At 38.2% G+C, this 15488-nt stretch overlaps 1 protein-coding gene across 11 annotated transcripts in view; it reads right to left on the bottom strand.

Moving 5' to 3' along the window:
• The window catches only part of EML6 (EMAP like 6), a 132404-nt gene that overhangs the window by 39162 nt on the left and 77754 nt on the right, over window positions 1–15488 (bottom strand). For all 11 annotated transcript variants that reach the window (XR_012633523.1, XR_012633519.1, XR_012633524.1 and 8 more), the window contains exons 16-23: window positions 12124–12217; window positions 8826–8926; window positions 6788–6990; window positions 5290–5401; window positions 4468–4595; window positions 2739–2880; window positions 1406–1558; window positions 1013–1144 (exon numbers count right to left, since the gene is read on the bottom strand). Coding sequence is in view for 8 of the 11 variants with exons in the window: in XM_074903970.1 (XP_074760071.1) it covers window positions 1013–1144; window positions 1406–1558; window positions 2739–2880; window positions 4468–4595; window positions 5290–5401; window positions 6788–6990; window positions 8826–8926; window positions 12124–12217 (1065 nt within the window). In the remaining 3 variants the exon portion in view is untranslated. The remainder of the gene's footprint in view (window positions 1–1012; window positions 1145–1405; window positions 1559–2738; window positions 2881–4467; window positions 4596–5289; window positions 5402–6787; window positions 6991–8825; window positions 8927–12123; window positions 12218–15488) is intronic.

Raw genomic sequence — 15488 nt, 5'->3', positions numbered from 1 at the left:
AGTTCTGCAGTATCTAAACTGCATGACGACCAGGGAAAGCACTCTTTTACCCCAACGGCACTGGATCAGATGATCAACTGACATCAAGTAGTGCAGTTTCAGCGTTGCTGCATTTTGACTTTGCTATCCTGCCCTTCATGGCATGTGCTAGGTTCAGTCTGTGGGCATCACTGACCAGAAGAAGTGCAATAGGGCACTCTAGCACTATCGGGCCTTTCCTACTGCACCTGTATAAACCAGGTTATATAATTTAGTACATTAATCCTTTATGTCTACAAGTTCAGTTGGAGTTTCCAATAAATACCATTAAGGACACAAATAATTTTCTGTTTTCTTCTACTTCCTATCTCTGCACGTAAGACATCCGAGAACTGGCTACTGCAGCTCATAGGGGCAGTAGCAGACACATGGCCGTTGTGAGGTTGCCAAGTGCCAGCAGCCAGAGCAGCAGGGCTGTGAGCAGGGGCAGGGTGGCACCACGGCTCAGAGCTCACCGACAGCACCCAGACCTGGTTCCGGTGGAAGCTCACACACACAGGTGCCTCCACACAGAATCATATTGGCTCTGGGAAGGCTCATTTGCACAAGCTAATTATCCATCCTGCTAGACTTAATTAGCTGTGACATTAAGGCTCTCTAACGTCATTGCCACATAACGCTCAGCAAAGAAAAAAGGAAATTGGACATAAAAGGTGGAAAAGTGTGCCACAACTACAAAACTATAAAAAGAACAGGGCAAAGAAAAGCAATATTACGTTTGTAAATAACATTCTGGTCGTATGCTGTCAGCAGTGAAGTACCAGGTACTCTGCTACAGATGCTGCAAGTGAGGATGAATTCCGCCAACAAATGTACCCATGTGATGTACCACTGAACCCATATGGTGCTCGGTGTTGAAAAATTATTTGCATTATTAGTTACAGTTTATCTTAGTAGCCATACGAGAACATTTTACTGACACTCTGTTTTACAGGCACTTTATATCTGTATCTCTGGTGAAACAATGTTTTACCTCTTGAGTCCCAGTCAATGTGTGTGATATAGCTAGATGCACCTTTACAAATGCCAACTCTTTTGCTGGTAAGTACATTGTAAATATCTACAAAATTATCATGGGAAGCCACAGCCAGGTACTTTCCTGATTCTGTAAAGAAGAGACACTGAGGTTATTAAAGGTGTACATGTTATAATTACTATTGTTATGCATTTTTACTACTGCAGTGCATCCAAATGCACCATGTAGGGGTGGGCATCATTACTCTTGGCCATACAGAACTGTAAAATGTTCAAATGCATGGAGCACACATAAAGCCAGTCTACCTTCTGAACATTCAACCTTCCAGCTAGAGGAGAAAAACAGGCTCCAAGATAAACACTGCCCTTTCACCTGATCAGCTGATTATACCTCGTGAAAACTTTATATCAGAGATCATTTCCTTTCTGTGGTGAAAAGAGACCATGTCTTCCACGGTGTCAGCGTTTACCACCAGAAAACTCCCATCATTCAGCCCTACAGCCAAGGCTTTCCCATCCGGGGAAAAGGCACAGCATCGTCCACCTACAAAAGGATATGGAAAGAGTATCTTGAGGTTTACAAATCTGGGACTGAGAAAACCATCAACAAACTCCGGCTGAAAGGTGTTTACTTCAAGTTTATACTTTTAAAATAGATTTGTTATTTATAAAAACAAATATGTGATAGGATGGCTATGATTAATATTTTGCTAATATTTTACTCTGTATAGGCTGTCCTCGAGTTGACAATGGTGATTTGATCAGTCTTGGGACAGGTTTAGGTGCTAAAGCCACCTTCCAACCACGTTCTAAACACACCAATGAAAGAAAGAAAATTTTAAAAACCAACGAAAACATACAGAAAGGATTCCCAGATGGAAAAATCAAAGACTCATTATGGGCAGCATAACTGCATGTCTGTCAGGAATACTACACTTGAAAGCTTCTTCATTATATGACTGAATAATGTTTGTTTTCAGGTGGGGCACATTCAAAACAGATGTTCTACACTTCCTCCACTTACTTTTTGCCTCAACATTATTTCTGACCATAATCTGTCATACAGCTATCCTCATCCGTCCCTGAGTTCACCTCTCCAAAACATTTTGACTGTTTTCCCTCAGCCATGCTCTGGACCTGTCACTGAAAATGAAGCAAGTTGATTTTACACCATAAAATTTCCTGAAGGATATCAGTAAATAAACAAAATAAGAATCATTTCAAGAACGCAGCATTTCAACACAGCCCATTGAATTTTATACAGAGGAGAGGGCAGGGAAACTGTTAGTTTTCAGAGCAGTTGGTATAACATGTGAAGTTCATATGGCCACTGAAAACTGATTGTACTTAACATGCAGATAATTTTAGATTTGTCTTTATAAGGAAACTTCTTTACATCAGCAACAAATATGCTGGCCTTAAGTATTCTTAGGAAGGAAAATGATTCTGAGGCCAACTTGTTCCTCTTAGAATCAGAGGGAAGAGATTAAAGTTCATTTTATTATTATTCATTACAATGAATTATAATCCTTTTTCTTTCTACCCTTTTCATTGACCTGACACGTGCCAAAGAAAATCTACTTCATATGCTTCCAGTTTCTTAATGACTGTGTCTTCTTCCTACCTAATTAATGCCTGTGATGTGCACCAAAAGCCAAGATGGAACCGTTACAGAAACAAAATAGTGTCATCACTATCCCAGTGCGTGGCCAAATCAGAATCACCTTTTTTCAGCTTCCTCACTGCCAGCATGCGGTGCTGGGATGAAAGTTCCCAGATTCGAAGTGTTTTATCATCACTCACTGTTGCACAGACAGGCAGGAGAGGATGAGCTGCCAAGCCCCAGACTTCTCCTTCCATATGCCCCTAAAGGAAATAATTTAATATAAGAGAAAATAATGCATTTGGGTTTATGTAATAATGTTTTAGCACTTGCCCTGTCTCCTTTCACAAGTCTGGGGCAACAAGGCTTTCAGCATCTCCTCTCAAAAATTTCCAGTAGTCAGAGAGACCCGAATGTCTGCTCTGTTTCCTCAGATAACCATGCAGCCTTCCCTAGTCTCTCGCACTACTGCTACCTGTAATTCATGTTCTTCCACTGCTCTCTCTTCCAGACTTAAGCGGGAAATAATAATGCCCCAAACAGGACTTTAGCCTAAAATCTTAATATGGGCTAATATGTCTTCATGGGTTTTTGATTTTTTAGATACTAGAGAACTTGTTTGCCCAACACACAGAGTTAGTTTAATCTTTCCTCAGATCTCAGTTTTCAATCTTTTCAAATCACTCCCCCTGTTTTTTCTAGATTTCCTCCAACCTGCAGTTTACTAGCACTGCATTTCAAGGTTAAATCACTCCTTACTATCCTCAATCTGGATTTCAGTTTGTTAACTGGCATTTTTGCTGAGATGAAGAAACACCATTAAAAGGAAAAGGGGAGGAACTGTCATGATATCTTGATTACAGCTGATGTTTCTTCTATTTTGGCTCACATCGATGCATGCAAGCATGTAATTTAAGCTGGATGGCAACTATAACCATTCTCTTCATCAAAAAGCTCACAGCAATAAAATAGTTTTAAGGTAATTTTACTATCTTGCAACCTTACTGTTCATGTGAAGAGAACTATAGAAGGATAAGCTTGCAAGTCCAAACTAGTCAATGAGTTAAATAGTTTATGAAATATAACTTGACACATTTCGGTTAGTAAGGCTGCCGTGTAGGCAACACAAAATGGAAAGACTACTTTATGTGGTCAGAAATAATTGAAAACAAAAATACCAGAGAAATAATTTTTTTGTAAAACAAAGTATTAATTTAGTCATTTAAGGAAAACAAAAACTAAAAACTTGACAAATTATAACTCATAAATAATATATACAATTTTCTATGTATAGACTTTAGGGTTGTTCAAGACACTAAACCTAAGCAACATCAAATACCTCAGTGGACATATTTATAAAAACTTTTAAACCAAACTTTGCAAAATACTTTGTCTCACAAAAAGAGGTCTCTGTATGCTTTGCAACATGTGCAATGACAACAGTGTGCCACTGCATAAAGCTGTTATAACTCTAAAATAATTTTTCACAAATTAAAGTGCAGGATCCTTCAGAATATGCTACAGTATTTCAGTAAAAGCAAATAAAAGGAACCACAGTGTCAAATAAATTGTGTGAGCTGTACTCTTCATTTTTCATTTTTATGTTGGGTCCTAAACTGTCTAAAAAAATGCACAGAGTCTCATCAAGCTGTTGAACTTAACAGACTGTTTGTTTTACCTTCAGTGAATCTCAAAGACATTTACATAAGAAAGCATCAACTTCTACCTGGGCAAGGAAAGCAACAGTGGCTAAGAGGATTAATGAAAACAGAAAGAAAATGTCTGGGAAAGCCTTATCATGTCCTGCGTTTCTACAGGGAATATTTTGATATGGAAGATCCATACAGTACCTGAACAAGTAGAGTCATGGGACCGCTTTTATCAATTTCCAGTATCTCCCCATTTTTAGTTCCTACTAGTATATGCCCATGTCCTAGACTGATGGCTCGAATAGAGGGATTGTCTTCTAAAAGTAAACCTAAAGAATACAAAGATATTAATCCTAGGTTTTTATTGTGAAATCAAAAAGAGCCTCATTATCACCTATAGTTCATACAATTTATATATAATCTGTAATTAAGATCTGTTTAAAAAGTGAGACACGCTTGCCTGATCAAACTACTAGATAATCCCTGGATTTTAACTAATAGTTCAAAGGAGAGGAGCTTGTGCTAGAACGTATTGTGGCAGTCTAAACACTGAAATTTTACTGCTTTAACAGAGACAGAATATAGGGGGTTCAGATGCTCCAGCAACGTGGATGTTAATTCTGTGATTATCCGTGAATATCACTTCACAGACTTCCACACTGATGCCTGGGGAAGTAGAGTTTAACAGGTCTTCCCACTAGATGAAATGAGGCCAGCTGAGGAAGCTAGCTGCTAAACACATCATGGAACACCCAGATCACAGCACATGCTTGTGACATTTCCTTTGAAAACCATTTCTTCAGTGAAAACAAAGGCAAATGTCAGGGAATAGAGGAGGAAATAGCAGAGCAAACTATAAATGGCAAGGAGTGTGTGAAATACAACTTGTATCAATCAAAACAGAGAATCCCAGCCTGGAGCAGTAAGTAGTATATGACTGTTTCCTTGGCGTTCTGGTAAGATTTGACAGCTATTAGTGCCATTTTACCAGCCTTCATGCATAAAGTCCTTACTAAAGCACACCTTTAGAACTGGCAGATAGTGCTGCTCTTTTAATAGCGTATGTCTTCAGACATCTTTCAAACATATCATCCCAAAGGGCCACGATTCCATCTTTTCCACCAGTCACAAATCCCTGTAGGATCACAGGATGGAAATATACACAATGTCACCACTTAGATGTTACTGTTTAAAAAAGACATATTCAAAGGCAGTATAAATCCTCCCCCGCGTTTTATTCTTGTGTTTGATTAAAAATACTGGAGCCTATACCTGTGAAGGGAAAATGTAAGGGGAGAAGATTTAGAGAATTGCTTTTCTGGGGTTATGAAGACCTATAACCATGCAGAGTACCTACTGTTGTACATACTAATGCTGGACCATAACATTTTTTCTGCATGTGGAAATAAACTATGGAAAAAGATGTGCTTCATCCTTTGAAGAGGCAGCAGTTGCTAACAACAGCTTTTCAAGTGATTCCAAACTCAGTGGACCTGACCGATGCTTCAGACCGAGTTCTAATAATGCACAGGGACCAACTCTCTGCTTAATTCCCTTGGTAGATTGTCTTCATCTGTGCCAAGTGAGTGCAAAACAGCATAAGCAACTAACAAAAAAAATGTCACTGAAGAGGATGTTTAGAAGATAAGAACACCAAGATCAAACGGAAAAACTGATGGAAAAGCTAGAAACAATCAATTCGGGCCAGAAGGGACTGAGCCACAGGGATCTTAACTGACCTTGATATATAAAACTGTTAACAGGCAATATCCTTCTTCTCATACTAAAAAGTTGAAACGATAATCTCAAAAAGGGTATTCCATTACCAACATCTTCAAAGCGTCAGTGGATTTCAAATGGCAAAACTTTGCCCCAACCTCATTTATGTGATGTCAATAATATATTTTGCCCTATTTTCTTTTACAATTTTCTTGATGTAACTGAAGGAAAATACTTTTGGTATCTGGAATAATTAACTCAGAAAAACCAAAACCTTTGCATGTCTGAAATCTTGCTTGCTCAAGATAAAGCGATAATATTAATAAGACTTTCATGGCTCATATTTTGGAAACTGATAGTGCAAAAGTATTTTTGGATCAGGTTGAAGAGGCAATGAATGTTACCTGTCACTCTCTTGTGGTATGCAAACATGGAAATGACATGCGTGAGCAGAGCGAGAAATAAATCCTGCATATTTAGAGGTCAGAAAGTTACTGGTACAGTAAGGAGCACATATAATGTGGTGCTTACAAATACAACACCTATTAAATAGCAGAACCCATTAATGTTGGTTTCATGATTTTAATTGCACTCACACTCATCCAGTACGACATGTTTTCTGTTATGGTTTGATTTATTGAAGCACCTTCAACGGTAGTGCAGTGCAGAGCAAGGTATTGCTCAGATACACATGCACCAAGCCTGAGGAACTTCACTGCAAGGTGTGTTAGTTATACACGTCTAAAATCCAGTCCTGTAACAAAAAACAATAGATGAAAGTGTCAGGTGGGAGGATAAATACCTTATCCAGTGCATGCATGGCAAACACAGGGCCGTCGTGGGCTTTCACTGTCTTCAGCAACAGAGTATCCTTCCAGATATAAATGTCTCCAGTAGCAGCACCAGAGAAAACGAGATCTTCTATGCGCCCATACGAAACACTCATCATCGTTTCCAATTTTCCAGTAGTTCCAAATGTTCCTCGCTTTGACGTAAAGCCCCCACCTGCAATATGAACGAGAAGAAATTGCCCTGTAATTCAGTTTGTCGCCACAGCGCTGTAAGACCCTGCCATCTCTTGTCATTGCCCAAGACATAGCAGGTAACAGAAATACTGAAAACACACTGCATGAGGGAAAAACAATCTAGTAATGACAGTTCTGAAGTGGTACAGGCTCTATTTTTTAGACTGTTATTTCCAAGCAAACGATAAATTTTGGTGATGAATTGGGTATGAAGAATTAATACAATGGCTGACAGAATATTTTTTGCACAGAATAGCCTGCCAAGCTCCTGCCAAGCTTTTTCTCTTCACAGGTGACCACAACCACACATGAGATACCAGAGGTTTGCATGAGTTGTCCACTGGCAACCTGACAATTTGACAGCAGTTTTGGAGAATAAACGGCAGGATTTGCTCCTCTGTCAGAGAATCAAATTGCCTTACTTTGATCCAGACAGGAAAATGTAGCCATATGCGCCCATGAATTGAGTGCTTATAGACAAAAACACACACACAATTACAAAATAATATAGGCAGTGGTGTCCTGGCTTCAAGTCATCACATATTTCACAGATACCAGACTGAGAGTCACAATTCCACAGAGCAATTCTTAATTATAAATATACCATTTTTATTGCAAAGAGACCCATCTTGGAGGAACATATTGCTTAATGCAAATTCCTGTAATAGAATTTGGCAAGCTGCAATGCAAGTGTAATTAACTACTACAAAAATAACCTCAACATAAAAAATGCAGGGAAAAAAATATTTTTTTTAACCTGAGAGCACCTGAACCACTTGAGCACTGTAAAGTATGGTAGAAGTATAGGAACTTCTTAGAACTACCTAATTTTGAGTTGTCTTGAGTTCTAGTTTTAGCTGCCCTTACGCTGCCTACCTCTGGTGAAGTTTACACACAGAAGATGCTGTCTGAAATCTTCTTACCAAGTACCCATGTAGCGTGTATACAATTAAAATTAATGAAGAACAAAAATTCCGTTCCTGAAGAAAAAATATCCTCAATCAGAAACCAACTATGCTGTCTTTCTCAGCTTGACAGAACAGTCTAGACTGACAGTCAGTTCCCATTCTGAAGTGCTTACTAGTTTGCAGAATCTTACCCCATTTTGAAATAGTGGAGAACACTTTTTCATTTTTCATTATTTATAAAAGGAAATAAAACTCCTATGTCAAATGAAAAATGTATTACCTTGATATCTTGATTCTTGTGATACCATATGATGATTTTTAGCCTAAGGGATAAAATAAAAATGACTATAACTGAACTTCTACCCAGTATCTGTTTCTTTCTTTATTTTTTGTTTTGCCCAGGCATGTATTTTAAGCTCCATCCTCAAAGCTCTCTTTCCAGCCTGACACCTCGAAACATGTGCTTCCATCTCTGGGAGTCATCTCTGATGACTGACAAACTGCTCTGTCTTCAAACTGAAGGGCTGCTCAAGTGTTACATCAGTAGCTGAAGTGCAAACATGACTGTTTTTAGCAGTGTGCCAGAGGCACCTAAGGTTCTTCGCTACCAGCTGGCAGCTTCCCAGGACGGGTCATCATCTGCCTAAGTGAATTACAGGACTGTCTGTTTTCTGAGAGCCAAGGATGCTTTCTCAGGAGAAATCCTTAATAGTATGACTTGAGGTAAGGAAATGAGTTCCAAAGAGAAAGGAATATTGTGACATTTGCTGATTCAGAGGTAGGTTTTCACCCCTTTCAAAAATTGATTTACAAATAAAACAAATTCTTAAATCAAGAACACGATGTTCCCATGTTAGAGATAAACACATTCTCAAATAAATCAAATATGAAGTATTCAATACAGTACCGGTTTGCTGCCAAAATTTGATGTGCTTCATCCCAACTGTGACTAGTTTGTCTACATGATGTGGATTACACTTCACTACGAATATTTTATCTTTATGTCCCCTGCAATAAAAATTAAAATTAAAAAAGACGGAAAGGGATGACTTAAAATTTCAAACTTAATGACATTTCATCATATTGGACTAATCAAACATAGTCTTCAACAACGACAAACTAATCACCATGACTGTCCTACTCTTGGTGAAATCCAACAGTATGGTTCTATAACACTATGAGGGCTGGCAGAGCAGTCACAGAGGTAATGTCTACATTATCTCTACCATCATTACCCTCCTTAACAAAAAGTAGAGCACCATATCCCTAATCTGCAAGAGTTCAGCCTTGGAAGTCTGACCCACAGAGCTGGCACTATCTATTTGAGCACACACCATATAAGAATTAGACTACAGAAATGTGGTGAATAAAAATTGCCTCCCACTGAATTTCAGTTCAGTGAAGTCATAACGAAGAAGCAGGCAGCAAAGGTCAGTGCAATTAAGAGAAGGCAAAAAGGGTAACATAAATATTTATATGGGTAAGAACCCAATAAATATTTAAAATCCTCTGTCCAAGAAAAATGAGGAAGTCTTTAACCTACTGTGCTTCAACAGGATAAATAAATAAACAAATTAGAACATTATAATTTAGGAAACAGTTCATTTAACAGCATATATACTGCTCAAATTTAGTTCTCAGGTAACTGAAGTTATTCTCAGTGGAGTATGTCTTTATGGGAATTTGTAATTTAAGTTTTACCATTGCAAAAAACATTCCCAGATGTAAAGTAGTAATTATTTCTATTTCAGTGTTTTATAAAACACCAAAAGCAAAACCCAGTAGCTTTTCACTATGAATTTTCAGGTGTTGTGCTATAACGTCACTTTCATCTCACAAGTTTAGTAGATCTGGAAAGTCACACGGTTCGGATGTGACTTGGTTTCAGTATTTTCTTATGGTCCTTTACACCTTTGATATTTGAAGTGCACTTTCTTGCAATCCCTCCTCCTCCTGTTCCTCTGGTCTAACCATGCCCAGCCTTTCAGCTCAAGCCCGTTATACTGCTGCTTCTAGAAGCATCTATCACACAGGCAAAATGTACTGCCCTGAGGCCAAAGTCAAACTAGTTGTGTCCCAGTGCAGGAGTCTCCTTGTCTGCCTGTGTGACAGGAGCAGTAGTAGCCACACACGAGATCTGGGCTGCCAATGTTTCCACCCCGATCTCCTGCAACGGTCAGAGCAAACCATGTACACAAGCCTGTGCAGTTTTTGTGTCCCTGGGACTACTGGCATTTGCTCTTACAGAATTTAAAAAAAAAAAAAAAAAAAAGAGCATGAAGTTCACTGATTTAGATTGTAAATAAATTTGACAATGCCCCCCTCAGCTCCCTTAGGGATTGCAGCCCACTAATACAGAACGCTGGGATCAAATAGGAGTGGCACTGCATCAGAGTGTAAGGCTTGAGAAGCTGATGAAGGGAGCTCAGATGCATTCTGATCCTGACAGCGTGCGCTGGAATGAAACCTGGCAGAAGGCTGCAGAGCCAAGACAGAGAAACGGACTGTAAAATTTATTAAATGAGCAATTCAAACAAACAAATAAGAGTATGTTCTCAGCACTGCGACAAGAAAACTGAGAAGTCATGCTGAAATAAATCATCCCAAGAATATTAAGCAAAAAGAACATTCACAAAAAAGAAATACAAAATAACTACAAAATGAACATAATGAATGGTTGTACACAGTGAATGTACACTTCATTTCCCAGGTTCATTCCTTTAGATGAATTCTTCTTGTGGGTCTATATGGTTGTAAGGAGATGTCCTTCTATTCTTATTGTCTGCTAAGGCCACATGAGGGTCGTATCTGAAATTTGGATATAAATTCTCCTGTCTCGGTTTTTGTCTCTCTTTGTATGTCCTATTGTACTTACCAGAATGGGGAAATTGCCTTTAGGCACTGCTAAAATATAAACAGTAATTTAAATTAGAACTTTTCAAAAGATAAACTATGATGCTGTGAGAACCCTCCGTATTTTCAAAATTAGAGATTAGAAATAATAATAGATGCCTATAGTATTATACAGTGAAAAGAACCCAAACACTTAATCTTGTCTCTTTCACTATGAGCAAGAAGAGACAGGCAGCCATAGAGCCCATCCTTATCTTGTTTTTAAAAGCTTAGTAGGTCTCTGTGGGAATATATAAAGTTATTTCTTCACTCATGAGGCTGAAGCAGAAACTGTCTGGAGACAGTAAAGCTAGGACTGGAAAGCCAGTGAAAATGTCACATTCTACAACACAGACACACTGGTGCTGCAAGTCCTACATCACAAATTTTAAATAAAATTTAAAATCTTGCTGCCTACGAAACTGGATGCCCGAGACAAAGTTATACAGCTGATATAGATTATGGTACACACACACCTGGATCAAAACATTTCCTTATTCAGGAATGGTATAGTGCTAACAGATGGTGCTGCCAGGAGGAAATCTTATTCTTTCTTCTGGAACATGTCACCATATAATAGTGATAACAGTGCCATACTTGAGGTACACTATATTTCATGAGCACTTTTTTGCAGTTACTAATAATTTGTACCAACCAGTTTCAGATCTTACATGATTGCATTCAGCATATGAACTGAACTCCCTGCCTTTTGGTATGCAAGTGCACGCTTGCATCAATTCTAAACAATTCTAGTACCTTGACCTCAGAGGTACATTTGCTTCGCTGGACAGAAACTGGGTGCTCAAACAGTTTGATTCTTCTAACGTACAACTAGTTGAGTGTAAAGAAAGTGTCTTCACTACAGGGTTATTAGCTAAGATTTCTGTTTGTAATTGCAAGAGCAAGTATCTCAGGAAAAGCTGACTCAGAAGGAAGGCAGGAATCAGTAGACCTTGAAAAATCTATTTATATTAGAGGGAACACTTTTTTCTATTTCAAAAAATGATCTGCATATGTACACTGATGGAATCTGGCATATCATCTAATGCATAAAGGAAAATATGACATCTCGGATGGCTTCCACCATGACTCAGGAAATAAAACTGGGAGAAAATACTTCCTTAACTTGAAAGCCACTGCATGAGCTAGAATATCAATGTAGCTGTCCTAACAGAAAGGCTATGGAACTCCTGAAAGAATAAACTCTAGATCCCAAGGATCTTAATCTGAATATAATTGCTCTGAAACAACTGTGGATGTTACTACTCAGAAAAATGTAATTGCAGGGCACATTTTCAGAGATGTATTCTTACCTGGTTGTCGCTAGCTTTTCGCCTTTTTTCCAATCCCAAAACACAATGGCATGATTATCATCTAGCCCAACAGATGCCAAACACTTTCCATCAGCTGTACAAAAGCAACAGTTATTGTTAAAGATGCTGAGGCTTTGGCTGAAAATATAACAGGCAACGAACACAATAAATATACTGTAACCTGAAATTCGAATGATCTATATAAATGAAGCAGAAAAAGGAACTAATACTTTGGGAGATTAGAGTTCAGATTCACTAAAGGTCTTCAGTTCCTGAAGCAGACTGCCTGCAGAATTAGACAACTGAACTGAGAATGACAGTCAGCCTGCCTAACCTCTTTAGGGGACCAAAGTTGACACCTGCTCAAGTTTTATCCACAAGGAGGGTGTACACTGTAGTATTGAGCACTAAAAGGAATACCTGCTGGGTGATGGCCCACCAGACTGGAATCCATAGATTTCACAGAGCATTCTCCTAATCCATGACCTAGTCTTCCTCTTCTTAATTAATTTGAAATACGGCCTCACCCTTATCAGACAGAACAGGTTGTCTTACAGGTCACAACAAGAGTTTTCTGCCTCATTTTTAACTGGATGATTACAAGAGGGGCTATCCTTTTACCAAAGAGGCATTCTTTTGACTTCATTATCTTCTATTATGTTTGTAAGTCTGATCTATTCTATTTTTTTTTTTCTATTTGTATGCCTTATCAAACCACTAATCTTTCCCAAAGGCAGACACAATACATTCCTGTGTCTAAGCATAAGGAAGGTAGGTAGGATCAAACAAGACAATGAAAATCAATTTCATAAAGTCCAAGCACTCCAAAATCACATTACATTTTATTTGAGATACTTCTGATCAGATGATGCTTCTCTTCTTTTGCTTGAAATGCTGTCAAGAATTATCAGTGTATAATGAAACGGGTGGTTAAAAATTAATAGGCAATGTAATGAAAGTATAAATATCATAGAAAATGGTAGGGCTAAAATTAACTGCTGGCTGTCATCTACTGCAGGAAAGACACAGCAGTAGTGATAATGAGAGGTAGAAAAGCAAGAACAGCATATCATACATAATTCAACAGTACCTAGGCATCCTTGCTACTTGTATGAAATAATGACAAACAAGAGCATTGTCAACAAACTTTTAGAGGCAAACTGCCATGAAAAATTGAACATTTTAAAAAACTAAACCATAATTGCTGAAGTATGTAAGAGAACTGAACTTTACAGGTCATAACAGGAGCTGATTATCTTTTTTTTTTTTTTAACCTGAAGAAACGTTAAAAGCGGAGGAAGTAGAGAACTGGCGAGACGGCCAAAAGACTGAATAAAAGGAACGATTTGAGAAGGTTACTTCTTGTAGAAGTTAACAGATATTAAGGACTCTATTTTTAAGCATATTTGACTTCAAGAATAGAAACAAGTACTACTGGTATAAATTACTCCATTAGAACTACTTCAGAGTTCATGAGGCTGAATAGCTCCTCACAGCTAGACTGGACTCACGGTATTTAGTGACCAAGTTCTATGAGAAGCAAGTCAAGAAGGAGAAGGGAGATTCCATAAAGAGGAAAAGAGTTCAGATTTGTACGAAACAGGCCTAGATGAAAGGCGTGTAAGTAGGCAGGAAGGAACAAAGTTGAAAAATGGGACAAGAAACTCAAATTGAGTCTATTTAAAAAAAAAGCAAAGAGGGAGACATAAAAGGTTAATGGGAAAGGAAAGGAGATAGTAAGAACCATTCTATAATAGTTTTAGTGAGATAGCTGATACAAAAGGTAAATATGCATTATGTAATACTTTTTATTTAAGAAAGAGGTATATTTGTGTATTTTGAACACAATAATTATATTTAGGGGTAACTCAATCTGTAAATGGAACGTGGTTGACAAACTTTTATTGGTAAGAATACAATCTAAACTTTATTTACCTGAAACAGGAAGTTTTATGCATTAACATGGGCTATGTACTCCGACTGATACCCAAAATTACAGATGTTAAGTTAGCCACCAGAGGGCACAGCCAAGCACTGCATGAATGCCATTATAATCTTTGAATCACCATGTGGTGAGAAAGGTCCTACAACCATGATCCAGCCCGTTCTCAGTGCTGGTCAACAGCAGGTGCTTCAGAAAGCAGGTACGGGCAGAGAGAACTGGCAGTATAGAGGCAGCTGCCAGACCAAGTACAGCCAAAAAAAGGTACCTTTGGACTTTGGGGTTTGTTTCTTTAAGCTTCAAGTAGTGTGACCCAAACCTAATTTAGAAAGGTCTATTATGAACACGATGAAAACTCCCTATAGAGTAGAGCCAACACAGCACTCTGATCCTGTGGTGAAGCATGTCCTTACACAACTGCCTGCTCCTCTCTCGCCAAGAATTCTGACAAAGCCCCTCAGGAAAGCACTAGGGGCATTCTCAGGAGCAGGTCCTAACGCAATGCTGTAATGACGCCAGCGGTTGCTGCTTGATAGAAGAGCTTTAATACTTTTGTATATATTTATGTCTGCAGAAAATGCACCAAGCTTATTCTTTGTGCTTTTATCAAGGTACCTGGACTGTAATACATGGAGCACTACTATCTATACAGCAACCTAGTTTTTGCTAAAATGTAAACTGCAAGGTAATCTCTAAATATATCAACACTTGTTCAACTAGGGATCTTAATAAAATTTTTTTAACTTCTATGCACACTAGGTCAATTAGATCCTCCTTAACCATTTTCTCTTCTAGTACCATATCTACTTTCAGAGCTAAGTTACACACCACAGTGGATCAGTAATTCAAATTCCAGCTCTCAGATGAACACCAAGGCTCCTCTTCTGATAATGGAATATGAACCAGTTCCACAGACTTATCTTTGTGGAAGTAAAACTTCTTTGGTGTAGCCCTGACTCATAAATGTGTTCTATGTCCCAATGAATTCTTACCACATTTCTAGAGAGGAGAATATGCAAGAAATTATGTCTGAAAAAAAATCAGAGTTATGGACAGTTCAACTAGAGTAATTTTTCTTTTATTTTACATAGAAAAAGGGAAAACAGATCTGTAAGCACTTCATAAAGACACAAAAGCACCTAAGTCAACACTGTAAGGATTACATTGTTCAGTGCTGAATGCAGGAATTACCCTTTGGTAACTGAGGCAATTTAGGTCACACATCTCAGAAAGACAAGTAGGAGAAATAAGCAGACAACTGTTCATCATATTTACTTCTTCTCTAAACTCACTGAAAAATGTGGGAGTTGTTAGCGAATGTGAAGAATTGTATAAGCCTACAGACCACATTTCCATCTTCTTTATGTACCTCAAGTCACCATTCTGCCATTAATGGTGACCTGAAACTTCAAGTCACCATTAA

Source organism: Athene noctua, chromosome 1 (assembly GCF_965140245.1).
Source record: "Athene noctua chromosome 1, bAthNoc1.hap1.1, whole genome shotgun sequence".
NCBI lineage: Eukaryota > Metazoa > Chordata > Aves > Strigiformes > Strigidae > Athene > Athene noctua.
Note: the sequence above shows the minus strand (reverse complement) of the source record. Positions and strands in the feature narration are given on the sequence as shown.